We start from the raw sequence: 26678 nt of genomic DNA on the forward strand, positions 1-26678 counted from the left end.
GTATTGGATAAATTCACACGACATATACAAGTGTACCAGCTCTGGATTATTTTATTTTTAAAGTAAAAATCCTTTTCGATGACTCAAGTGATCCCCTTCAGATATGGCAACTACTGGTATCTGTACAAATTTCATACATGTAGATAATCATACTGCAGAGACAAAGGTGAAAAGTACTAGTACAACTTATTGAGCTCATCCTGTGTAACAAAACTTAGGATTTGAAAAGAACCAATTGTGCAATGTGCTTTTTACATCACAATTTTTCTAAAGATATCCACTACCACAGAATTACTAATCAGTCATTGTAACACATTTCCTTGAGTTAAACATGCTTTTGCATTGTACACCATCAAAGATATCCACCACCATACAATCAGTTATTGTATACGCCATCTATTTTTGCAAATTGAGACTTGTAAGGCAATCTCACATCAGGTTCAATTCACAATTGAGAACCATGTTGATGGAATAAAGAAAAAAATTGTATCCCTCTCCCAGAGAAAAGCTAGCAATCTCTCACTTTTGAGAGGATATACAATGCATTTATGTTATGGAAGGCAATATCTTTCTGAAAGAGGCAAGTCAAGAGCTCTTTCACTATGCTAGAAAGGTGAAAATGTGATGATTTTCTTTGCATTTTCTTATTACTGTTGTCCACACATAGTCTTCTCATCAAGCAATGGTGGTAACAAAACTTAACTTTTGACAAATTGTCTGATTTGACTAAATTTGCACTGGTGTGTTATACTAATCATGCTGCATGCACTATATCCACACACACATATCTGGGTTCCATTCTCCTTTGTTAACACTCGGAAGAGTCAGATTTCAACAGTTTTAGTGTGTGTATGTGTGTGTGGGTCCATTTGCTTGTCTGTGTGTCTGTGCCCTTTCACATACAACCTGATGACATACAATGCTCACTATGATGTTCTGTACACCCTTCCCTGTCGACACTATAGGTAATGTTTCTCAATTGCTCAGCATGACAGCAAAGGCAAAGAATTGACCAATACTCATTACCAAATTCCTAATTTCACAAAGCTTTACTCCAGGTAGAACTCTCAGCAAATTCCAGTGAAATTCTTTGTTTGGAAGTAGGAAAACAAAAGGAGACATGCTCTACAATCTTACTCTTTGTAAGTCTCGCATTCTTCTTCAGCCATCTAACAGCTACAAAAAATTACTGGGATGACCTGTAAGATAACTACCAATACATTTAATCCACTTTTACCACCATTCAAGTGTCTTGGCAATAAAAGATACTGCCTTCCTTCATAACATACTATGAAATAGAAGAATCCAAAATGCTCATATAAATTGATGCACATATCATAGCAAAATACTTTGCAAAAAAGCTTGCAATGATCCATGCAATCGACAGACATGATTTCTCCAGTGGCATTTCCGTACAAGAGTGTTTCCTCAGTGTGCATTAGACTAAATAGATATATATTTCTATCAGGGAACAATAGCACATTTAATCTGACGTATTTCTCTTTCTTGTCACATCACAAATGTTTCCCTTGAGCACGTAGCATTCTCATCATCACAAGCAAAACATACAATTACCGTATGTGGGGGCTTGTGAATGAGAAAAAAAAAATGCAGAGAAAATGAAACAAATGAATGCTGGCATATTCCTCAATTTTGAAACTGGTGTGTTGGTCAATTTTCCCAACAAACACAAGACTCGGTCTTCAGGCCGGAGGATGCAGACTCACTGGTCCCCTAACTGGAGCCACTCAAATATGGGCAAGCATCAGTCATCTGTCTGCATGCATATGCAATGCAAACTAATTTTCTGACATTACCTGCTGTTTGCTTAAGTACCATTGTTGGTTTGCACGTGTATCATATCTTTACCCATTGTGAGTTCCTGCGTGGGCATGTTCAATGGTGGAAAATAAGCTACAGATGCTGGACTTTCAGCTTACATTACAACGATGTCTTCATCAGTGCAGTTGGTGTCTTGTCGACCAGTAATACTTTCTCCAGCCTCACCTGGCACATGTACACTCCTGTAGCACACTGTTACATGTGAACACAAAGACCTCATACTATGAAAGATACTTTCCAATACTATCTTGCAATAGCTGCAACCACTCAATGATAGATAGGTAATCTTGAAAACGACTAGACTTGTGTTAGCCCTGCTGTAACCTTCAGAACATAACTGTAGCAGTGAGGATCTCATACAGCAGGGCTTCTGTAGACTGTATCTCCACCTGGCTGTAGCCATGTCGAATCAGACAAATGGTTTGGTGTGGCGCTGCTTTCTCTTGGCAAGTGCTGCTTGTCGCTTCTGCTCAATCTCTTGCTGACTGCAGAATCTCTGTAAGTGAATGTGGTCTGCAGACACAGAAACAAGCATGCAAGACAGTGTAAAAGGGCAGACATACAATTTGCAATTCTTAAGCAGATGTTCATTGTCTGTGGGCACATACTCAAAGTGCTTTAAAGGCATAATTTACCACTTGCAGATGAAACAAAAACCCAGCATTAGTGCTTGAAAATAGTTCTAAAATGTGGGTTAGGAATAGAAACAACCACTGTAAAAATTGAATCCATGTAATTAATGTTAAGTTTTGTTAAATAGACAAAATATGAACAATACGTAGTTACAATAACAATGTTGCCAGACTAAACCGTCTACAGTTATGGCTTTATAAGAAAAATACTGATATCTCCTTATATTTTAGGCTTTATAAGAAAATCTTATATGGTAGGATGTTTTGTGATATAACAGACCTACACATATATGCATCAAATGTCATATCTTGAACATTTTCAAAATCACTGTTCCCAAAGGTAAACAAGACCTTTAACCATTTTAGTATCCACAGTAAATGGGGAGATGCAAAGTGGTCAATGAAGTAAAGACACTCTAACAAGAAAACAGTGCCTTGTTAAGTCAAAGTTTTAAAAAAGGCTTTACTCAGGAATCTATTTAAATAAAAAAGACTATTTTGAAAAACAATGTTGCAATAAACCAGCAAAAGTATTTGTTATGGCCAATAGCCGACAATTGTTCAAAGTTTATAAAGTTTTAATTAACATCTGTACATCATGGAGACCTTGAAATAGACATATATTTTCATGAAATCATTCATGTAGAATTTTTACTCATTTGGAGATACTGATGAAAAACATATTTTCTATGAAGGGATCAACTTCCATTCTAAGGATTTGTTATAAGACCCTGCTCATGATATGTCAAGATCAAGCCGAGATGGAAGTGTTTAAACTCATGAAAAAGGTATAAACTGCAAAATACACACAAAAAAACTACAGCTGTATAGAAAACAATAAGATACTTAATCAGTAAGGAGTGATGATTCATGGTGATTTACACCTTGATTTTTTTTTTCTTGGACCAAATAGAAAATTAAACAGAGGTGTACCTTTCTTTGCTGATGGTGTGACAGGTTGGGAAAGACTCCTCCTTTCATTGTGAGATTCTGTACAGGACATCTCAGAAAATGACATTGCTGGCTGCTTCTGCTGTGCAGGCTGGTCTACGGCCTCAGGGAGGCGAGAGGACAAGCGGACAGACGATCTGGTGGCCCTGGAGGATGCACGCAGTGCGGGCTGGCCAGTGGGTTGACCGGCGGCCAGTGTGGACTGCCTGGCAGGAGGACTCTTGGCACAGTGCTTCACTGCTCCTCTTCCTGAGGAAGTGTGCTTGGACGCTGCCCACGACACAGATGAAGATGGTACCGTTTTATTGCACGTTTGAGTCCATGTTGCTGATGTTGGTAATGATGCTGATGATGTTGATGTTGATGGTGCTACATGCACGCCACTCAGCTTGTTGGCATTGCTGCCATTCGGGGCAGGATTAGTGGCCTTTTTGCTGTACTCTTCAAAGTCAGAATCATTGTCCAGGAGAGCCAGCAGCATGTCGTCAGGAAGACTGTTGTCTCCAAACAAATCATCCAGGCTGTCATCGATACTTGGCTTCTCCTTTGATGCAGCTTTCGCTTGGCCTGTAGTGTCCACGATAGACGGCACTGCAGAATTCCCTACAATGCTTGATGGTTTTGGGCTGCTCCTACACAATGGCCTGTTCGGAAGAGAATGGCTGTCTCGTTTTTGCATCATAGGTGCTTGTTTTGACATCTTGACGTTTGCACTGCTGGTTTTCAAAACTGACTTTTCAGCTGTCCTTTTCGCGTCAAAAGGCAACGTTTGGATGGTAGGAGATGTTCTTCTGATGGTTTTTTGAGGATGTGAGCTTGCATGCAAGTGCTGCTTTCCCATTTGATTCATGACTTGAGAGCGATTACCACTCATGTTTCTTGTAATGACCCTACATGTGTTGCTGGATGAGTTCGTTGACAAGTTTTGTGGATTAAAGGAAAAAGTCTTGCATGACTGCTGGGGGCCCTGACAACCCCACCCACTGGTCTTGCCCGCCATCCTTGAGTTTGCCAGAGTCTGAGATGGAGATATCACATCAGCCTCATCTGAGGTCCTACGGTCAGAGTGTTCCTGCTGTTGCTTCTGTTGGGTCAGGGCCTCATTTTCCACCTGAGTGGCTATCCTGATGATGGAATCGTCGTCGAGCCAGTCGTCGTTTCCCCACAGGTCATCCGTGATGGAGTGATTCAAACTACTTGGCTTGCCATCCTCCAATCTTGCTCCTTTACAGCCACTCTCCTCGGGGAGTTGCACATCATCACAGTCCATGGGATCTGGCAACCTCTCTGGCTCCACCAGTACTTCCGCTTCTCTGTCTCCACCACCATCCACCTTCTCCTGGTGCTTGGAGGCTTCCTCAATGGCAGCAGTGAGGTTACCCGTCCACTCTTTCAAAATCCTGAGGTCGTTCAGCACACCTTTGTCCAGTCCAGTCCTGGAGAGCTTCCTTCCGTTCGTTCTTCTGGTTGGCCTATTTGATGTGTTATAAATACAATTGGGATAACGAGAGAGAAATTACATTTTCGCCTCATTCCTTACCTATCGCTACAATGAGCTCTTGATGGAGCTCTAAGTTAGATGTATGCATGTGCACAATACAGACTTTTTGGTTTGAGAGTAAACATAGCCTTAAACTCCTTGGATTTGTGTTCATTAGATTTTGCTTGTTTTGTTTATTGCTAAAATACACTTAATTCTCTGTTGAACGGGCATTTCAATAGTATAGAGTAACTTTGTGAAATGATTTAAATATAATTTACCTGGTCGGTCTATGTCTCTTCTTCCCTGATGAGCCAGGCTCTTGCCTGTTCTTCATCCAAAGTCCAAGGAGTGGAGGGGTGTTTGACTCTTTGTTTTCCTGTCATAAGGAAGAGAAGCAAATGACAAACATGAAACAGCAACTTAGGCAGGGCAGAGCTCAACAATAGCTGTGGCCTGGTGGTCCAGGGCCTCGTTGCATAAAAGTTCCTATTGTGGTAACTTTGCCATCCAATGGTAACTACCATGGTAACAATACTCAACAGCCAATCAAAATCAAGAATTCCATGGAAGTTATCATTGGATGGCAAAGTTACAATAGTAACTTTAATGTAACGGGCCCCAGGACACTCAAAATTGATGTCGGGCCATCAAATTACAAACACGGCTATCTTCTGATGGCCCGATTGGGCAACTAAGATTCAAAATGGATCATCATGTTTCCTTCTATTTTGGGCAGCACATTTCTACTTGGGCCACCAGGGAAAAAAATGTTAGTGTCAAAACCTGGTTAAGGACAAAAGATATTACTATTTACCATAATTATTTGATTGTAAAAAGTGACACAAAGGATGCCAATCTTCCTGGAAGCAAATAACAACAACAATAACAAGAGAAAATTGTAACATTTACAGGTCCTAGAGCAGTTCGAGGGAAATATGTCCAAGAGCATACATCAAAGTGGTCAATCATACATATAATCAGTAAGGAAGATATCTGTTCTTTTAAAGAAGACCTTTTCAGACATGATATACATCATTTACACAAGCTCACTGAACACACACACACACACACAAATACACAAATGTCATTGTCTACTCTACATCCTTGGGAAAAGCAAAAAGGCTGTTTCATTCATACAGAATCTTAAACTCCATACCTTTGGATGCACACAGTCAATGAGGTCAGCCAGGTCTTGCTCTGCAGCATGAGACCTTGTGATTCTTCTCCCTGTGAGAAAACAGTACAGACACATAAAAGGTTACATTTACTTCAGGGATGCCAACCCCGTAAACAAAATTGTAATATTCAAAGGGCTAAAAAGGTATATTTTTGGTGGAAACAGTATTTTTACCTCTCCTGCAATTGACATATAGTGATGTAATTTGGGAAAAACAGTATTTCCATGAAAAGTATATCTGGAAAAAGAAAAAACAAACAAAAACAAAAAACAAAAAACAGTACAAATTACTGCAACAAAGTAACAGATCACATCTCTGTTACTTGCATCATTATATTCAGTAGCAGCATCTTCTTCTTCTACTTCTTTTTTTTTTTAATAAATCATTTGCCATCCTGATTAATGGATTTTTTTTTTCTCTCAAAGGTTCCCAAAAGTGATTATACTGATATAAAGATCTCCACTCACGAGAATGATTTCAGGTCCGCATGTAACAAGTTTTCTGCCTGCCTTTGCACAGTATGGTTTACATAAAATTACTATGTCAGAGGATCAATCTCTTATAAGAATGTGAAAATGGTGGCACAAGGTACTTCATATCATATAAGCATGTCTATACACCAAATATACAACATGTCCTTCACGAATTATTATGGAGAAATCTACTATTCATATCTGTAGCTGTAGATCATCACGTCTATTTTGCAAACCATCTTCAAAGCAATTTCATGAGCACGTCTTACTCTACTCGGCTCTTAGTCTTTTATCATGAACACATGTAGACTGAGACATTGTCTTGCAGTTTTAGACAGGTCTCTATTTTACATAGGTCAACATGATTGTATACCATTGATATGGAATTTTGTTTACTAAATCTTGAGCACAGTCAAAGAAACTTTCCTATCCCTCAAATTATGTTAAAAAGAAGTATTGCAGTCATGAAATTTAATGCTGAAATTAAATGAAAGAAAAAACCACACCCACAATTTGTAAACAGCACAGCAGTCAGACGAACTATACTTTGTTGGTTTTTTTTTTTTAAATTGCAGTTTTTGTGTGATGGGACTCCATAAATACAACAAAGGCGACAACTACTATGTCAGTCACTACTGCATATCTAGATATGTACCTGGAGTTGTAGGGAGACATACTCTTCTGGCCGGTGGGGAATCCCCCCAGAGGATGTCCCTCTCATTGTCAGTCACAGGAGAATCTTGAGAGCTGGAGCGTGAGAGGGGTCGAGTCCTTCGCATGGTGTCTAAACCAGATCTGTTGTATACACAACACATCAGTTACCCGTAAAACAATCATGATCATGGCTTTCACATAGGCAGCGCAGGCGCGGCGATACGGTGCAATTAACTTGCCAAAAGCATATGACCTCGAAGCCTCATTTGCATAACGTAAACAGCTTTTGTATGCACAACTGCTGGGGAAGTGTTGCAGGACAATCGCAATATCTCACCTCAGAAGCCATCAAATGATTAAATCTATACAGCAAATTGAAAAGGAAACTATTCTCTAACTGGCAATGTTAGTTATTTTGGGTTTTATTGAGGATAAACTTGTGAAAATAACGTCGAAACTTAGCTTCCAAAACAGAAAATTTGGTCTCTAAACAAGTGTTATTTTCTCACATTTTCCTTCATTGCCCCAAAATGAAACTTTGGTATATGACTTTATGGTAGTATATCCATACTGTGTTCCAAATATCTTTTCTGTATCATTTGGCGCATGGTTATGTCTGGAAAAAATCGAGATCACTGTCACTTGTGACCCATGTAAAATCCATAGCATAAGCAGTACGCAGTCTGATGTTCGTTCGTTCGGTTTTCGTGCTGCATGAAACAGTTGAAGCACATTGCAGGGTTCGTCTCTCACCCACTCACCACCCTGTGGACCGAAAACCGAACCCTGTCGCCATGCGCCAAACCTGACACCGCTGATTGGCTAAGTGTGCACTGACCAGTAGAGAACGCATGCGCAGGACGATGATCTAGTTGTGCATGTCCAGTATTTTCTCTTACATTCAGTTGTCTTTTTGCTCTGATTTTCACCCAACTACTAATTGCACAAATAGGAACCTTTGCAGGTAGTGAGTCTGGAGTATACAGACTAGCAATATGTTAATCAAATGCATATGCTGGCGCAGACTTGTGTTGGGAAATAATCGTAACCCTTTCCCACGGTTGACTCAAACAGAAAAATACACATATCTCGAAAGATAATCAGCCTTTTCACCCCAAAATCATATGAAGAATGATACATTTGTATATCCATATTAAATATGTGTACAGTTTTAAGGGATTTGGTGGTAAAATAAGGCCTAAGGGAGATACGAGGAGGTGAACTTTCGAGATTTTTTTGCCCTTCGCTTCGCACGGTGCTTCGATAACCATTACTAATTCAAAAGCTTTGGCCTCTTAATTCAGAGTTAATTGCACCATATCGCCTGGCCTGAGCATACCTTGGTATACAACCACACGCATATGTCTTTACTATCCAGCCACCGCATGTAGTCGTAGCCACGGCCAGAGTGGTTGGATATAGCCACACTTTTACTTTACATATCCATACACACGGAGAAGCTGGATAAATGTTTACATGTATTGCCGTATCAAAATGTATGGGGAACCTGCTATCGCTGTGTGTAGCCACATCAATACACAGCTCAGGAACCAATAATATCATACCCCCCTTCCACCCCGTTGCGGGGCGCTGTAACCTTTACGGTACATATTTGTCCGTACGGGGTCGCTGCTGCGGTTAACACCCCCCCCCCCCCCCCCCCCCCCCCGAGGCCCCCAACAATCTTTTTTTCCACTCCATTCCCATTCATTGCCTTTTTGTTTAATGAGATGGATTCAAAATCAATAGCAGTTACAATTGATAGAACCAGAAGGACTTAGTGATAGTGTAGGTTCAATCGCAACAATCATCTTCAATACGACAGAGTCTTGGTAAAAAGCATAGTCATAGAGTATACTTTATTAGCTATGAAGTTCAAGTTCTTTTTTTATTTAACCGCTTGGCATAAAACATACAAAGATACAGTACATCATACAAAATAAGACAATAAAAAGATCATGACACTTCATGTATAAAAAAGAGAAATTATACTATGCAAGTGCAAGGAATCAGCAGAAAGGTCGAGGCCTTAATAAATATAAATACTTCTAGAACTAACGTTACAAACAATATAAATTTATAGTGCCTAGACTACATCGACAATATTCCTACGAATCCTATTCCTAGTGTAACTACCGACGTACGTGTCTACCTGCGACTAGACTAGCCCAAATGCGAACAGATAACAGTGTTAATTTACCACTAACGCGTTAGAATTTCTACAAGGAGCGCCCACGCCACGGCCCCGTCAATCCGTCATGTCTGCAGCAGCAGTGATCCAGCAGCCCAGTATAGTACCATGCAGTGAGTGTTCTGTTGTACGTTGGGTAGACTGTACGGTAGTGCATGCATGGTGCGCAAGCGAGAACAAACGTCGTGCACTTAATTCTCCATCCACGCACCGACACACTCACCACTCCCTCCCCTACCGACTGACCTTCTCCACTCTTACCTGAGCTTGTTGTTGACACCCTCACCAAATTAATGGTATAGCAATACATGCAGGTTAATATCGCAAAATACAGCCTATCCAAGATACTCATTATTAAAGGCTTTTACAAGTCTTACCTCAAGATGCTCAATTCAGTGATTTCGAAAGACACGGAGGATATTTTTGAGACGTCCGCGAATTTCTTCACAATCGTGCCAATTTAGATAGGGCTGGGTATTTCTGTGAAAATTTATATATTTAATTTTTTTGTCCTTTTATGTGACTTTTTTTTCGTTTAAATATTTTATTTTGTTGTATAAATAATTTTTTTTTAAAAATAAAATATTGAAACAATCATAAAATTTGAAATATAATTAGTCAAGCTAAAATAGTACTGTACAATGTTATTATCTTAGACTTTTTTCAGGGGATCTTCTAGATTGTTTTTTGCGTGTTGGCATGTGAAGGGCGCATTCAACACCTAAAACCATAGGGCTGCAACAAAACAACTGTGTGAAAAACATTGAAGGTGTCTGAATGTAAAGCCAAGTTTTCCTCGGATGCATATCCCCGTGGTCGTCGTATATGGACGTGTCAGAATTCTGAAAGTGAAAAGTTCAAGCCCAAACCCAAGCCAAGCAAGCACTTCTAACGTAACAGTTAGGTGGTCTACCACTACACTAAAAAAGGCTAGGTAAGATGGGTTTTGCATAGCAAGGCGAAACATTTCACTTACTAGTAAATTTACGTGGCTTAAATAATAAAAGTTACTATCTTCGGTTCGCGTGGTAGGTAGCGTAACCCGGCCGAGGTCCGCCAGCCGTTGGGCGTCGCAGTTACCAGTGCATGAGCAGTCACCAGTGCATGAGCAGTCACTGCAGTGTAACAACAGCTCCCGGTGCGCTCCTTGTACACAGTTCGCGTTGTCGCAGTTTAGCAGTGCAGTGTATCCAGTGTCAGTGACAGTATAGAAAAGTTAGACAGGGCTGTGTATTAATCATATACATAGTTAGCCTGCGCCTGCCCGGACCCATGTGATGATGCACATGGCCATAAATTTAATTAGATTTATAGATTCCATCTAAATAAAATCATGTCCTATTTAGAAATTGGATGTCACCTTGGCCTTGACCGAAAGATCGGTCAGTAACTTATCTGGTCGTTGGGGATATGTTCCGCGGAGACTGCGTCTGGCTTCACGGAATCCCCTCCTCACAATGTCTACAGAGGAGAGCGATAACATCAAAAAAATAAAAGAAGACTCTGGACAGACGGATCTTTCTGTCTAGATGTCACCATGCATGTATGCAACAACATAAATCATAATGACATTGGCATGGCAAGGTTATCCAGATGAAATATGCACTCCCCTAAACCCTCCTAAATTTAGTCCTAATAGATTAGGTTGACATTCTCAGACTCGGCGCAGAGCAAGTTCACTGCATCAATAAAGAAATTCATCTGTCAATCTGATCATATTTATGGTTTTACCAATAAACCATTGGCAGGCAATATTTTCTAAAAATAGATCTAAAACTCCACGCAATTGAACATAAAGGTCTATAGTATAGATTCTAGATTAGGTTGAGAGAATCCTGCAGTCTCATTGGTCATGGTCGAGAACCATGTAAATTTAGATGTATTCGTGGTAAGATCAATTTTTACAGGCAGCATGCATCATGCTTGATCACTGGCGATAGACACAGTAAACATGAGATTGTTATGTGTACTTGTAACAAAGAGTTTGTGGACTTGGCAAGCATTCGCGCACTTGACAAAAGGTGGCTAGACTAGCCATGCATCAGTAGAAAAAAAATAAATAAAATCATGCATCAATAATTCCTGAGGTTTCATCTAATATCTATGGCTAGCCAAAAAAAAGGATTAAAACAATTTAATGGGTTTTGGGCAAAATTTGTCATCTTCTTCTTGAAAGCGAATGCAGTACATATGTGTCTTTTTGTAAGTCAGTAGGAATAATATGCATGTACATACTCTAGTATTCTGTGTAGTAAGTAATAGAATTCAGCCTAAACCTACTCTGCTTCTCCTTGTGGATTAAGCATTCCATAGTTACCTTTATGCACACAATTCCTACTGATGCACTCAGACCCATGCATCATTGATACATGTATATTATAGAATGAGTGGCGAGAATCCTGTGTTGATTTTTTTACTGCCCGCATGCTGAGTCACAGTGATAAACATGTTATCGCGCACTTGTAGCAAGAGTACGCGCACGTGTAACAGAGGTTCGCGCACTAAGCAAGTGTTTGTGCACTCAGTACAAGATGCCTATTGGCTAAAAAATCATGCATCCAGTAATTACTGGATGCATGGTTTTGAGAAAAATCATGCATCCAGTAAATACTGGATGCATGATTTTTGGGCTCTCGTCTATGGCAAGCCAAAAGAAAATGCATCCAGTAAAATGGTCATCGGGTAACGTGACAGAAAATGGATTTTTGGCAAGAAAATCGCCCATTCTATAACACAGATGACGCACATGTCTTTTTGTACATCAGTCGGAATATAGTGTGTGTGCGGTAACTATGGAATTTAGCCTAAACCTAGCATTCCATAGTTACCTTATGCACACAATTCCGACTGATGCACTCAGACCTATGCGTTATTTGCATACCGTACTGATGAGTGTATCACATTTACTAAATGGCTGAATGGCCAACTGAAATTGATAAAACTGTTGTAAATTTTTACTGTTTATTGTCTTAGTTTACGCCTTTTAAGATTGTAGAGATTGCTTCTAGGCTGCTGTAGGTACATGTACACCTGTATCTTTGGCTATGATAATATTTATAAGATAAAATTTGATTTTAAACTGTCAGATTTACTGATTGGTGAAAAATCATATTCTTAGTATCACTGCTGTGTCTTAAACTGTCTGTTTTTTTTCTTTTTCCAGATTAAATGGTGCCTTGACTGGATTGCGTTGAGCCAGTAACTACCCTGAATGGAACACAATGAAAGTAGCAGAATATTATGAAATTTTAGAGAGTCTTACAGATGGAGCATGCGATGGAACAGCAGAATCTCTTCAGCAGATTCAGTCTAAATTTCCAAAGTAAGTTGGTAGTACATCGATTTATGCATTTGAATGCTTTGCTTTGTTTTGTTTTGTTTTGTTTTGTTTTGTTTTGCACAGCAGCTATGTTTAATGCTTAATAGTGTCAATTTGATGAGAAAGACTGGTGAGTAGTTTGAAATGATCAACATGTGCCTTTGTCATGGATCTGCATTTTTTTTTTTTTGGCTTTTTGTTTGATAGTATGACACTTACTTCGTAATAATACTTTTAGAAGTATAATGTACATTGTATAAGCTATATAATAGCTTATGCAAAATTCGTCTAACCCTGTATTTAGTACAGAGACTCCAACTTTCTCACTTTCGACAGGAGATCTCCTGCTGAAAGCCCATTTTCGCGAAATCTCCCATTCTTCGGATTGAGATTAAATTTCTCCCGCCCTGTCTCTGTGTCTCCTGCTTGTATGGTTTTGTAGATGCCAGTCAATTTCATATGCATGCATGAATAGCATCTGCATATGATATATGAAGTGAAGTTTTATTAAGCCAAAATATATGACTTTAATCATTGAATTATTACTTGCTTAGTGCCATCTTATGTTGAAAAATAAGCGTGAGATAGCATGAGAGAGCATCTAGAACCCTAATGACCCAAGGGACTTCACGCACATCAAGTTGGAGTCTCCCATTTGCTAGGGGTTCATGTGGGAGAATCTCCAAATCAGAAGGTGCTTGAGGTTGGAGTCTCTGTTACTGTAAAAGTGGATATTTTTGTGCGACTAATTTTTTCGCGCTCGGCCAGGTAAGGAGAGTGTCGCGTGTTTTTAATTTCGCTGAATCAAGACAGTAAGTACGGGAACATATGGCAAGCAAAAATATTCTTGTGCTTTTATTTTGGGGTAAGTTTCTGGTTGCGCGAAATATGCGAAAATTTCAACACCGCGGACATTTCCACCTTTACAGTAGTAGGCAAGGTGAGATGAACTGAAACACTTTGCTGTACTTCACACACACTTAAACAAGTTTACTAATGTACAAATAGCAGAGCATTACCTGGAAATCATTTTTTTTTTGTGGGCAAGTTTCTGGTTAGCGCAAAATACGCGAAAATTTCAACACCGCGGACATTTCCACTTTTACAGTAGTAGGCAAGGTGAGATGAACTGAAACACTTTGCTGTACTTCACATACACATAAACAAGTTTACTAATGTACAAATAGCAGAGCATTACCTGGAAATCATTTTTTTTTTTTTTTTGTTCCCTATTTTCATTCCTCAGTGTGTCACATGCGTCACTGGTTAGCATCTACTCCCAGCATTTTCAGGTAATTGAAGTCAGAGAGCTATACATGTACTTACAAATTGCCAGGCATCTGATCAGTGTATGTGGTACATTCCTATGATGTACCAAGCTTTGATTGCATAATTGACTGTTTGCACACGACTGAGATGAAATATTCATTCAGTTTTAATGTGAAAATTTTTGTTAAGATATTATTTTTCTTAGAACTGCCCCCCTTTTGCTATGTCCTTAGATGAGCCTTTGTGCTTCATTCAGAATTTAAAGATAATAAAAAGTTTTGGTACCTCAAAAGTTTCCCTGAATTTCCTTGTCTTGGTTTGTGTTTCACGTTAAAGTACGTTGTCTGTGAGAATTACTCGCCCCGAAGTTCCTAATGTCTTAATAATCATGCAATAATGGTTTCGTACCAGAGCCGTCGCCGTACAGCGTCGATGAATATTGTACGAAACCACTGACTGCGACCAGCAGCGTGCAGCCCATTGTACGCATAGCTAACTGCGACCAGCAGCCCCATACGCATAGCGTAATGGGGCTTCGCATTGTAGCATTCAGGATCATGACAGAATTAGTATCGTTAACAACGTTTGGTTCTGCCAATAGTCCCTTTCTTTTCGAATTGATGACTGAATGTGACTCGGTCGAGAGGACCTTGGGAGAGCTACATACACTGACTACTACGGCCAGCGCATGTGCACACAAACATCTTGATCCATTGATGGATTTGAAATTTGTGCGCATGTGATGTGTTCACATGCACTGGCTGTAGTATTCAGTGTACAGGTAGCTCTCCCAAGGTCCTCTCGGCCGAGTCTTATTCAGTCATCAATTCGAACAGAAAGGGACTATAGGAAGAACCAAACGTTGCCCGAAGCCTGTTTTCAATACTTCACCTTAATTGGTAAGTCTTCAAATTGAAGAATTTTTGGGATTTTAAGTTGACATTTATCCTGCGATACTAAATCTGTCATGATCCTGAATGCTACAATGCGAAGCCCGATTACGCTATGCGTATGGGGCTGCTGGTCGCAGTTAATTGCATGATTACTAAGACATGAGAGCACTTTGGGGCGAGTAAGTCTCACAGTGTTAGTTATATGAAAGGTACTTTAACCTGAAACACAAACTAAGACAAGGAAATTCAAGGAAACTTTTGAGGTACCAAAACTTTTTATTATCTTTAAAACACATTTTAATATCTCATCATAATGTCCCAGTTAACCAACCCGGTAGAAAAGTAATCAAGTCTGTTTTTGTTTATTACTAGCTTTGTATTACCTGTCCTATGGTATGCCATTATACAGGCATTGTCAAGCAGATTCTATATGTTGCTAATACTGTGATGTAATTATTTAGAAGAATTGTCAAATTCAAGTAAAATTTATCTAACAAGATATGCATTGTACAAAAATGTATCTACTCAATTTGATAATTTTTGTATTCATAACACAGCTCAATGCACTGGGCTGCACATACCTTCATGACTATAATTAACCCACTGAGGACGAACTGATTTTCTTTAGCACACATCTCCAATAGACGCCTGCCCAAGTATACTTGGGACTAGTCTTCAATGGGTTAACTGTGAAGCACAAATTTTAGATTAGAGTTATATTCATAAAACAACTTGAGAGAGTATTATGAGTATACAGCCCTATTTTAACAGACCATATCCCAACAAAGTCTGGACAATGTCCTGAGATAAAAATTCCTCGATGTTGGACAGTAAAAATGCAGGAGAGAGTAAGAGGTATCATTTTACAGACACACTGAAAACCTTCTCCAAGTAGGTTTCCATAACATCCTACCTATTCATGCACAAAGGGGGGTGTGGTTACAATCCATGCATGTGATCGGCAAGCGGTGTGTCATTCTGTTTGGACTATCAGCATGCATGTTGAGTGTATCGAGAGAATGTTGCCACGAGAGTGTTTTAACAGAAGGGTTGTCGGGGTAGTGTCGGGATAATTACCCTAGCTGGCCAGGGTAGAATTTAGCAAAAGTCTACCACAATGTCCAAGCAAAATTTGCGGGAGCCATTTTAACAGGCAGGGTAGAAACAGATTGCCCGGATGTTGTCACAGTAACTCTGGTTTGAAAGGCTCTGTTAAAACAGAACTACTTATGCAGGGCTCGACACTAACTTTTATTTTTGGTGGCCCGATCGGGCCACCAAAGTCATGAATTTGTATATTTTGGTGGCCCGAAAAAAAAATCAAGAAAAACATGAAAAAACTAAATCGGTCCTACTAAACATAGAAACATAAATATTAAGCATTACTGAAGTAATACAGGTACCCATGTCCAACACTAGTGAATAGAAAATTCAATCATCTTACCGTTATTCTGAGTTCTAAGATTTAGCAAATAGGCTTATAGATTATATTGAAATTTATGCTATTTTCGTGGTCAAAACTTCCGTTTGAAATGAGAAAGTGGGAGCATTTCATTTCAGCATCTAACTGAACCGACTGAAACCGTTAATCATTTCCAAATAATGTAAAAGTAACAATCTGTTATTCATTTCCAAATTTATATGCAAACATCCGGCATTTATTTTATCATCGTACGGAGCCGAATGTTACTGCTGTCCACTTCCGAAAGTGAATGAATCATCTGACAATTATTCTAGCATCATACGGAGCTGAATGTTATTGTTTTTCATTTTTAAACGTCAAGGCAGACATCAGACATTTATTTTACCATCAAACGCAGCTGAATGTTACTGCTATTCATTTCGAAATGTAAAAGCAAATATACGACATTTATTTTAGCATCGTATGGAGCAGAGTGTTACTGGTATTCACTTCCAAACGTAAAAGCAACAATCTGACATTTATTTTGCCATCTTCTGGAGCCGAGTGTTATTGCTATTTACTTTCAAAAGTAAGAGCAAAGATCCAACATTATTTTATTTAATCATCGTACGGAGTTGAATATTAGTGTTATTCATTTCCGAACGTCAAAGGGATCATTCGACGTTTATTTTAGCATCTTCCGAAGCTGAATGTTATTGCTATTTACTTTCGAACGTAAAAGCAAACATCCGGCATTTATTTTATCATCTTACAGAGTTGAATATTATTATTATTCACTTCCGAATGTCAAAGCAAACATTCGACATTCATTCCAGCCGCGGAGCCGAATGATATCCCTATTCATTTCCGAAAGCAACATCAAATATCTGACATTAAATCTAGCACCGTACAGAGCTGAATGTTACCGTTAATCATTTCCAAAAGTATAAGCAAACATCCGACATTTATTTTAGTATCATACGGAGTCGAATATTACCGTTATTCATTTCTAAAATAAAAAGCAAATATTGACATTTATTTTAGCTTCTTACGGAGCCAATTGTTCCCGCCGTTCATTTCCAAAATTAAAGGCAAACATCCGACTTTTTTGGTGGCCCAATCGGGTCACCAAAATCTTCCTCTCTGATATTTTGGTGGCCCGACGTGCGTTTTTGGTGGCCCCGGGCCACCGTTAGTGTCGAGCCCTGTTATGTCCTCGATATGTTTCTTGAGCGGGGCTTTCTTTGTGTACCAGACAGGTAACATTTGTATATTTTGTACTGTATCCTGCCATGTCAAATTATTTTGTTCCATTCCCCCTCCCCCCAACGCACATGTGCGTATTGGTGAGTACAAGGTCCCTTGATTGTGTAGCTTCTAGCAAGTACACACTAACTTTGTCATATTTTCACATATGATACACAGATGATCACAAGGCAGACATTACACCACCACAACAGTCCTGATATGATTGCCTATTATGTCCAAATGTGAGTATATAAAGATACGCACAAAATCTGTTTGTTTTTGTTGTTTTGTTGTCCCTACTGTTCGATTCAATTTTGTTCTATTATTTGTTAGTTTCTGGAAATCAGTGATTTGAAAAATAATGTAAAGGATCTTGAACTGAAACAAACTGTCATCTTATTCAAAGTGATGCATCTACTAGTGAATATTACATCACAATTAGTTGTAATTACATATTTTGTATCATTTACATGAAAATTTGAAGATTTTAAAATGGATGGAACTGCAAGTCCTTATGCATTAATGCAGCATTTAAGGAAACTAAAAGAAGTTTTGAGAAACATATCCGCCTCATGTTATCAAACACAAGGGCAAGGATATTCAAGGAATAGATTCCATACTTTGAGGTATATTTATGGTTAGTGGTACAAATATTTGTGGAATTTGGGAAAATGCAGAAATATGTGACAGTTTACAAGTTTCACCCCAGGTTTTACATCATAACCATTTATATGAATAGATGAAATCAGATTTAACATATCTTGATTGACTGTAAAACACAATAGATTAAGAAACATCTCGTAGATCCCAGTCATTAGTTTGTTTTTTCTTCTTGTTTTCAAAGCTAAGGAGAAGCTTAAATCAGCATCCTTTGTGTCTACTTTAAGAAAAAAATGTTTCATGTAAATTTTGGCATACACCATCTTTTTGTGCATCAAAATTGATCACAGGTATTGGAAGACATGTCTCACAATAATTCAGCTAAAATTAATTTCTGTAAAGGAATGCACCTTAGCGCAAATTAAATGTATGTGCCTGTAAATGGCTTATAACATTGCACTGGCTGTTTGAACCAGTGATGGCTCCACAAGTATTTAATTGTTTCACGTCACAGCATGTTTGTAATTTGCCATTTCTTGATTAAATTGTTTCACGTCACAGCATGTTTGTAATTCTTATGCAGACTTTGGTATTTGAAGCTAAATTTTGAAGTTTATGGATCTATTTTTTTATTTCATACATAGGTACCAAGCTAGAGTTGCTGGGAACCCAACTGCACCCATACTAGCAGAAATTGCCAAAGAGGTAAGACCTCACACATGTCATTTTACACACACATGACACATACTCCTTGATGACATTGATAATACACTATAGGTATCACTGAAAAGTTTCAAGTGCACTTTGAAAAGTATTTATTATGTTTCATGTTTGGTGTATCCATGAGATATAAATCTGTGGCTTTCAGATGTCAGTTGTTAAAATGGCATTGACATTATCATCAGTATGACAACAGGTAAACTTAAAAGATGATCTAACATTGGCCATGAGTATTGTAAATTGCTCATGGAATTACACATTTATTTTTCATCCGATGGACCAATCTTCAAATGGCTAAAAACTTCAATAGAAAGATGGAATGAATATAAATTGTAGGATTATTGCGTAGATTACTGTCTTATCTCATTTCAACATGTACTTTTTCTTTGTATTATTTAGGCCCATCTCCCTCCTGTTATGATAGCCAGGATTATTGTAGAAGGATTGCAGGGGCAAGTCTCTAATCAAGAAGGTAATGTGAAAATGTAATGTCTTCTTTAAAAACAAACATATGACGGCAACGAGCTAGTAGTGCTGGGGGGGGGGGGGGGAAGGTTGCTGTCAGACAAAATCAGCCACCCAACTGCATCCAAACACCTCACATATGGATCCTAAATAGCGTATTATGGCACATTATACTTGCACCCTTAAGAGGCATCATACAGGCGTCACATACCTGAAATGGCATATTTCGTCTTGGCACCAAGTACGATACACTAAGTAGGATACAATAAATGGCATTTTGAATAAATGATTCTTACACTATAATGTAGTTAGACGATAAAAACAAACTTGCTTTTCCTGAAATACAATGAGGAATTCAGTTAAACAGATGTCAGATTTAATTGTATTTTACGATCCACAACACGTAGTAGTGTCTTCGTATTACTCTTTCAGATTGCACCTTCCTGAATTTCAAAATTATATTTAGATAAGTGGGACTTCTAAATGGCAAATGACAGAAAAAGAATTCCCTTTGTAGGGAAAATGTTGACTGATGTCTAAAAGCCAGACCCTTTACGATGCTTTTTATGGACAGCCTACTTTCCACTGATGAGCCCTTTAATCTGAAAATATCCCCTTCAAAGCTCATGTGTTATGCAAATTAATGAGTAATGACGCAGCGGGTGTGAAGTGTGTTGTCCTCTTGTTTCTGTAGATTATATCGAGATATATTATAGATAATGCGATGCAAAGCATACACTCATTATTACCCGTTAACTTGAAAATGCAGTATTTTGCAGTTTAAAAAAAAAACCAGAAACTCAGCATCATTGTAACTGAAATTGTGTGTTCTTGTATAATCTTTCCTTTTCATGAGCATATAGGGACATATACACTTTGTGTTATGTGCTATATAAGCAGTGTTAATTATGATAATAACAATGATAAAGACAATAATAATCACCATCATCATTTGTAGTAGTTGTAGTAGTAGTAGTAGTAGTAGTAGTAGTAGTAGTAGTAGTAGTAGTAGTAGTAGTAGTAGTAGTAGTAGTAGTAGTACAGTAGTAGTAGTAGTAGTAGTAGTAGTAGTAGTAGTAGTAGTAGTAGTAGTAGTAGTAGTAGTAGTAGTAGTAGTAGTAGTAGTAGTATCTTTTTGGTCGTCAGTGTGAATGGCAATTTAATGTCACTGCCAGTTTCTGTTGCAGAAGTCATACATTGCAATTTGTACATTGTATCTCAGCTGTCTATTCATTCTATGTGTTTATTTTTGATTGTCTTCCAGTACCCAAGTCAGTGGTCACCCAGTTACTAAGAGAGCCGTATCTAATAGCAGATCCAGTGCTGGCCTACCAAGTGCAGATTGTAAGTCCAGATCCAGCAGATGAAATGGCATTTTGCCCTCATATTCTTCGCTTTTGCTTTGTTTTCCTGTTAGAAGCATATATAATACAATAAAATATATTATGTATGTATGCAATTTTTTCAGAGGATTGAAGTGTTTTATTTGCCGAGATTTCAGATTTTCTATTCACCCCAAAAGAGGAAAAAAGAATTGCAAATCAATCAAATTCAGATGCTAAAAACACTCTTTATGGATGACTATTATTTAAAAAGAAACAATGAGATATACAACATATGTTTCAGCTCCTATTAAAGCCTCCACTTAAAAAAAAAACCAAATGAATCTGTGCTCTGTATGCAGTTGAATGCGTAAGAATGTCTCAGTCATACTGTGGACCACGGTTGTACTGCCATTGTTGTGATATTCAGCATGATTATCAAATACAAATCTGCAATTTTTTAAAAAAATCAAATCTCAAGTTTGTCAGTCAATGTGGGATATAAAGCAAATAATAATCTCCTATTTCTCCGGCAATGGATACAATCTGCCATTCGCCTCAGTTATGTTAGATTGTACCATCTCCCTCACAGTGGATGGTTATTTGCTTTAACCTCCTCTCTCTCTCTCTTGACTTTATGAGTTATGACTTTCTTCCATTACAGTGCACATTGCAGGATTTGACATATGGACCATATGCTGAGGGTATCAAGCAGTATCCTTGTCTACGCACCTTTTTTTTTTTTTTTTCATGGTAGCAGATTCAGGGGGGCATTTCATGAAGGAACTTGTCGGATAAAATATCTGACAAGTCAATTATATCCGACAAGTTTTGAGAAATTCTTTCCTCTGATTGACTGATTTCTCAAAACTTGTCGGATATAATTGACTTGTCGGACATTTTATCCGACAAGTTCCTTCACGAAATGCCCCCTTGATATCGGGTGACTGAAAAGCTACTCCTCCTGTAGGGTTTACCATTACAGTACAGTACATACTTTGCTATTTGTGTCTGTATCATACACTTTATGGCTACCACATACTTTGCCTCTCTGAAACATCTGTTTGCACTCTTTCCGAAGTAGAGTTGAAATGAATGCATGGGACAGAAAATAGAGATTATAATGACTGTCTCATTAAAAGAATACTTTTTCCTCTCTTTCCCTTCTTTTCAATTATATTTGCCAACTGCTTATTGTGTATACTGTATGCGCCATATATTTATTGAGTCTAATTTTTCGCGAATTGGGACTTCCCGACAAATTTGCAAGTGTTGAATTTGCGATACAGTATTCAACTGAGAAATTTATGTATGCATGGTCGGGATCATAGTTAGTATTTTCGCATGTTGTTAAATTTGCGAATAGCATCTGGCCTGCGAGATTCGCGAAAATAAGAACCTCATGAAATATATGGCATGGGTACAGTATGCCTTATGTCAAAGTCAATTTATTTGATCCAATCCATTTAAATTGATCATTATCTATGGCCCACAGACTGCTATCATATATATTTTGCAATAAAGGTACTGCACTGTCCCCTCCTCTTTCTAAATGAAAAAGCTCTGTTTCCATAAAATTAATTCACCACTAAATTATATAAAAAATGCTTGTGACTCGTTAAAATAATTTTTAGTTTTAGAAAAAAAGTAATGTCATAAAGTTATCAATCATCAGTTGTGTCAGTAGGATTCATTTGAAACAATTTGCTTGCAGCATGTGTACAATCATCTTATACAATTCAGTATGTTTTCCTTGACCAGCTTTTTTTTTTTGTTATTCCAGCTCTGTTGGAAATGAATATGAATTTCTTTTGGTGCAGCTCTTGAAAGAAAGAAATATATCTTTTCTGCGTAAGTATTTTTTGTTCCCATTCCTGATCTGGTGAAGTAGTGAGTCTCTTTGCATTTCCTGAGCAATTTATATGTTACTCATGCATTGGCAAAGATAGGAGAAAACGTAGGGGAGAATTTACCGTATTATATGCTTCACAAACTCATAGCCACCACTTGGAAATTCCTTCAAAGAAAATGTGTTCAGAACCACCACTTGCCTAATGTGACAATTGTCCACAGATTTTGTTTCCACTGGAGGACTTGCAACAAAAACAAAACAAAAGAGCACAAATTGTTACTTTTTGTATGTAATATCTGTCTACAACAACTACCTGTCTTATAACGACCACACCTTATGTTTCCTTTGAGCGGCTGTTGTAAACAGGTTTGACTGTATCACTGTCATGTCTGGCTTAGAGCAAATATCAAGCGTACATTTGGCTGTGCTGTATCTGTATCTGATATTCATTGTGATTCAACAGTGCTCAGTTTGAAGTTTGAATGCTGCCCTCTAGTGATGAGAATTCCTTTGATAACAGCTGTGTTCAGTTTATTCAGTATGCATAGTGCTCCAACTCTCTCAGACCCAACATGTCAAACTGCCATTTACGTTAATTCACGGTATCACCAATGCGCAGAAAACTTCTGCGCATGCTAAAAAGCCCTGTCACAGATGCACTTTGGGATTCCTCGGTGCCGTTGTCGCTTCCGGTTGTCTTGCACATGTCTTAGTTCCCAAACAATTCAATGTCATTTTTGTCTGCTTCTCTTTCGTTGCTGCTTTTTTCTTTGCGTAGAATTTAACTAAATAAGAGTCTAAAATTTCACAATTTTACTGATCTGCGGTCACTAGAGACATGGTTCAGTACCGCAAGGCTTCAATGTGCTGGTCACATGATGGAAAGCAAAGAAATCTTCAACAAACAATAACCCTGAATAAAGATGGAATGTGACCGGAGTGCACATGCAGCCAAAACCAGAGCAAGTTTGTCCCCTGAGCTTTCCCATAATGCATCTGAAACACTGCTCTGTGCACAGCACCTAGGTATTGGCGGTACCGAGAATTGTTCGTAACACTTTGACAATAAAATTTACACAGTTAGCTGTGTACGATGAAAAGGAAATTCTGTGCAGTCCCAGTGAAAATGGAGAAGCAACTACTGAAGTCTACTTTGTGACAGCAACAAAGTGGTTCTTTCCACAGACCTCCCAACCATTCTTAATTTGGAGGAAAGAGTCTGAATTTTGACCATTCCCAGCTCTTGTTCAATAGGAGTTTCCTATTTTTCTTTAAAATTCTACTACACAGTCCTATGGGATCTGCTCTTTCTTTCCTACTTTTGAGCCAAATCATTCCTATATTTCAGGTTAGAAATGTTGGAAGGTCTGTTTCCAGCGAAGCATTTCCAGCAAAGCAACAATGTTGAGGATGTTCCTTTTTAAATGTTGTGGGTGCAGAAGTGATACTGATATTTGTGGATGTCATTTCCTGTTTTGAATTTATGATGACAGTTTAATTGTTTATCCTTTATAAATCTGTATTATTTTATTTTGTTATTGATTTTTTTTGTTTTTTTTTAGAGGGACGGGATAGTGCTGTCACGGTTCATGTACAGTCTTAACATTTATCATACACTGCCTGAAGTCAAATAAGCTTTGTAACTGCTTTTGATTCTCCTTTGCAGAGGAAGATGACATGAGGAAAAAGGGCTATGATAAGACACCAGACACTAAACTGGAGGTTCCAGTCGGTAAGTGTTCAGAAAGAACTTCAAACAAGAAAGAGTCCAGATTGAAGGACGTGATGCTTGTCCATATGTCAGGCAGCTTTTTATTTTTCAGTCTGTCAATTCCATCATTTTTCAGAATTCTCCAGAAAGGGCTGTCTCACCATTGAAAATGACTAATTGTTCAAAAAAAAATAAATAAAGAAAAAAAATTGTACTTTCTTGTCTCTTTTGTGTAGCATAGAGTTCAAGTTTATCACAAATAAAGCCACTGCAATAATTCAAGAAGAAGATGTTTGTTATGGTTTAACAAAAAGAATGTGTATTACAAATTTTATGATAAATATTGAGTATTTGAAAAGCACTGTATCCCAATAAATTGGTGCTGAAAATGCAATGCAGGATAGAGCATGGTCAATTTCAAAAACACAATAAGTAAGTAGAGTGTTAACAGGCAAACATAGGAGAAACCATGAGGTGACAAAATTCATCATGAACTACAATAGCAGAAAGAAAATTATGTGATGTAGGAACAGTTGTCGTCACAATAGGAAAAACAGAACTTTTTAAAACTTGAATTAAATTAAATTGAAAAGTGGAGCGTCTGGTGTCTTTTCTTACCAGCTTGGAATGGACACATCATCAACTGGATCGAGAGCAAGGCCTCGTTTGGTGACAAGTTCAGCCATGAGAACTACCTCAAGGACCAGTACCTCAGCTACGCCAACAGGTAGGTTGGTTGATGATGCCATGAATGTTTGCATCCAAGATGGAGATGCTACTGTAAAACATGATATTTTCGCGGCATGAAATTTTGCGCAAATTGGAGCTGACGACCTTTTTCGCGGCATGAAAGTTTCGCGAGTTGCCTCTAACATTCAATGCCTATAGTGTAGACAAGAAATTTCGTGTGCATTTTAATTTCACGAATCTTGGCTGTCAATAAATTCGCGAAATTAAAATGCACATGAACATTCCTCGTGTTGCAGTATTTACTAACTCCGCCAAGGAAGGAGGTTATGTTTTCATTGGCGTTGGTTTGTCTGTGCGCAAAATAACTCAGAAAGTTACAAACGGATTTGAATGAAACTTACAGGAAAAGTCGATAGTGACTCAATGAACAGATGAATAAATTTTGGTAGTGATCAAGGAATTTTTATGGATTTTTGAAGGGTTTTTGGTCTGTTGGCATATAGGGCAATGAACTTGGGAGTTTAAGCTGCACGTACCGGAGGTTTACATACAGTTAAGGGTGTTTTGCTGGGGCTACGCACCTCACAGCTGGAAGCTGATGACATACAAAAGGCTTCTCTATTGGGAAATTGCATGCATGTAAGGGTGGAAATGAGCTGCTGGCTTGGCGGAGGTCTGCATTCTTTGAGTGATTTTCTAATTTATTGAACTTTTTTTTCTTTTTTTTTGGGGGGGGGGTGCATGCCATCACAAAAGAGAATTTATGGAAGTATATCTACCTATGTAAAAATGTAGATTACTGTTAGGTGAACAGTACACAATTTTCATAAGTGCAAGCAGATATAAGAAATAAGCAATAAATGAATAAATAACAATTTGATGCGTGATGATTATTTATTGTCGCAGAGCTGTAGAGTGCTGTAGTGTCTTTTTAGAGGTCTCTTCTCTGGATTGGCTACATATCCAAACTTAAAACTTATCTGTTCCTTTCATACTGAGGACTGTAATTGCTGTATGTCATTAATATTGGATCAATATTGTATTTTTAATTGGTATATGTTGTATTCTTTATTTGGTATATATTTGGTTTTGTTTACCATTTTCTTATTCATTGAAATGTTTGAATATGTATATGCATGTAAATATATGATATCTTTTCATTTTTGAAGCGCCATGAGCACTGAAAAGTGGACCTGTGCGCTATACAAGTAGCCACTATTATTATTATTATTATTATATTGGGGGGGGGGAGGGGGATGGTGATTTTTCTTTGTCCTTTTTTTTTTCAGTTTAGAATATCAGCCAAATAGCCAAATAGAAGCAGCTTATTTTTATCACATACAATGTAGTGGTTACTGCTTGGCAGTTATGTCATTAGAGTTATAACCAGACTAGGCAATGCTGGTGATACATGTGTGGATAAAATGATTCAGATTACTCATGTCCAATGATATAATCTGAACTGTTCTACAAAATTGGTAATGTATACTTGTGTTTGTGTGTCTGTGTCTGTGTAAATGTTTCCTTGTGTGCACTTGCATGTGCATTTATGCTTGTATGTAGGTAAGAAGTGTATGTTTATATGTTCATATTAGTGGTATGCGTTTACAGGGTCCATCCCTTGTTATCCAATAGCTAAGGAAGCTAAACTTGTGCTATACATCTATTGCAATGCAAGGCATGATTCTAATGGTTCCATGACATTTGATCCTATGACAATCGCTCCCACAAAATATCTGCACGCTAATCCAAACCTAAATTCAACCCACAAACATAACCCTAA

At 38.1% G+C, this 26678-nt stretch overlaps 2 protein-coding genes across 2 annotated transcripts in view; one reads left to right on the plus strand and one right to left on the minus strand.

Annotated features, from left to right (window-relative positions):
• Positions 1 to 2251: 2251 nt before the first annotated feature.
• LOC139740999 (uncharacterized) lies at positions 2252 to 9842 on the minus strand. The gene is made up of 6 exons (XM_071651588.1): positions 9782 to 9842; positions 7215 to 7354; positions 6065 to 6135; positions 5187 to 5284; positions 3408 to 4897; positions 2252 to 2355 (listed from the first exon to the last, which is right to left on the minus strand). Exons 2-6 carry the CDS (start codon positions 7336 to 7338, stop codon positions 2252 to 2254), a joined length of 1887 nt encoding a protein of 628 aa, XP_071507689.1. The 5' UTR covers positions 7339 to 7354; positions 9782 to 9842.
• A 379-nt stretch (positions 9843 to 10221) lies between these two features.
• The window catches only part of LOC139741000 (CDAN1-interacting nuclease 1-like), a 36096-nt gene continuing 19639 nt past the window's right edge, over positions 10222 to 26678 (plus strand). Inside the window, exons 1-11 of the mRNA XM_071651589.1 lie at positions 10222 to 10338; positions 12568 to 12726; positions 13970 to 14015; positions 17713 to 17777; positions 18780 to 18840; positions 19255 to 19327; positions 20585 to 20664; positions 21307 to 21356; positions 22426 to 22493; positions 24161 to 24226; positions 24827 to 24932. Of these exons, the coding sequence (XP_071507690.1) occupies positions 12626 to 12726; positions 13970 to 14015; positions 17713 to 17777; positions 18780 to 18840; positions 19255 to 19327; positions 20585 to 20664; positions 21307 to 21356; positions 22426 to 22493; positions 24161 to 24226; positions 24827 to 24932 (716 nt within the window). The 5' untranslated portion in view covers positions 10222 to 10338; positions 12568 to 12625. The remainder of the gene's footprint in view (positions 10339 to 12567; positions 12727 to 13969; positions 14016 to 17712; positions 17778 to 18779; positions 18841 to 19254; positions 19328 to 20584; positions 20665 to 21306; positions 21357 to 22425; positions 22494 to 24160; positions 24227 to 24826; positions 24933 to 26678) is intronic.

Source organism: Diadema antillarum, unplaced genomic scaffold, assembly GCF_040938485.1.
Source record: "Diadema antillarum isolate AM-2024a unplaced genomic scaffold, OU_Dant_1.0 seq00000894_RagTag, whole genome shotgun sequence".
In the NCBI taxonomy this organism is placed as follows: domain Eukaryota; kingdom Metazoa; phylum Echinodermata; class Echinoidea; order Diadematoida; family Diadematidae; genus Diadema; species Diadema antillarum.

Bases quoted from the DNA above. Each gene is read 5' to 3' on its own strand.
- LOC139740999 (XM_071651588.1), bottom strand. From the start codon at position 7,338: ATGCGAAGGACTCGACCCCTCTCACGCTCCAGCTCTCAAGATTCTCCT. The intron at 6,136-7,214 runs GTACATATCTAG...GTTTTCTCACAG, and splicing joins ATGTCTCCCTACAACTCCAG to GGAGAAGAATCACAAGGTCT. The intron at 2,356-3,407 runs GTACACCTCTGT...CTGTGTCTGCAG, and splicing joins CACACCATCAGCAAAGAAAG to ACCACATTCACTTACAGAGA.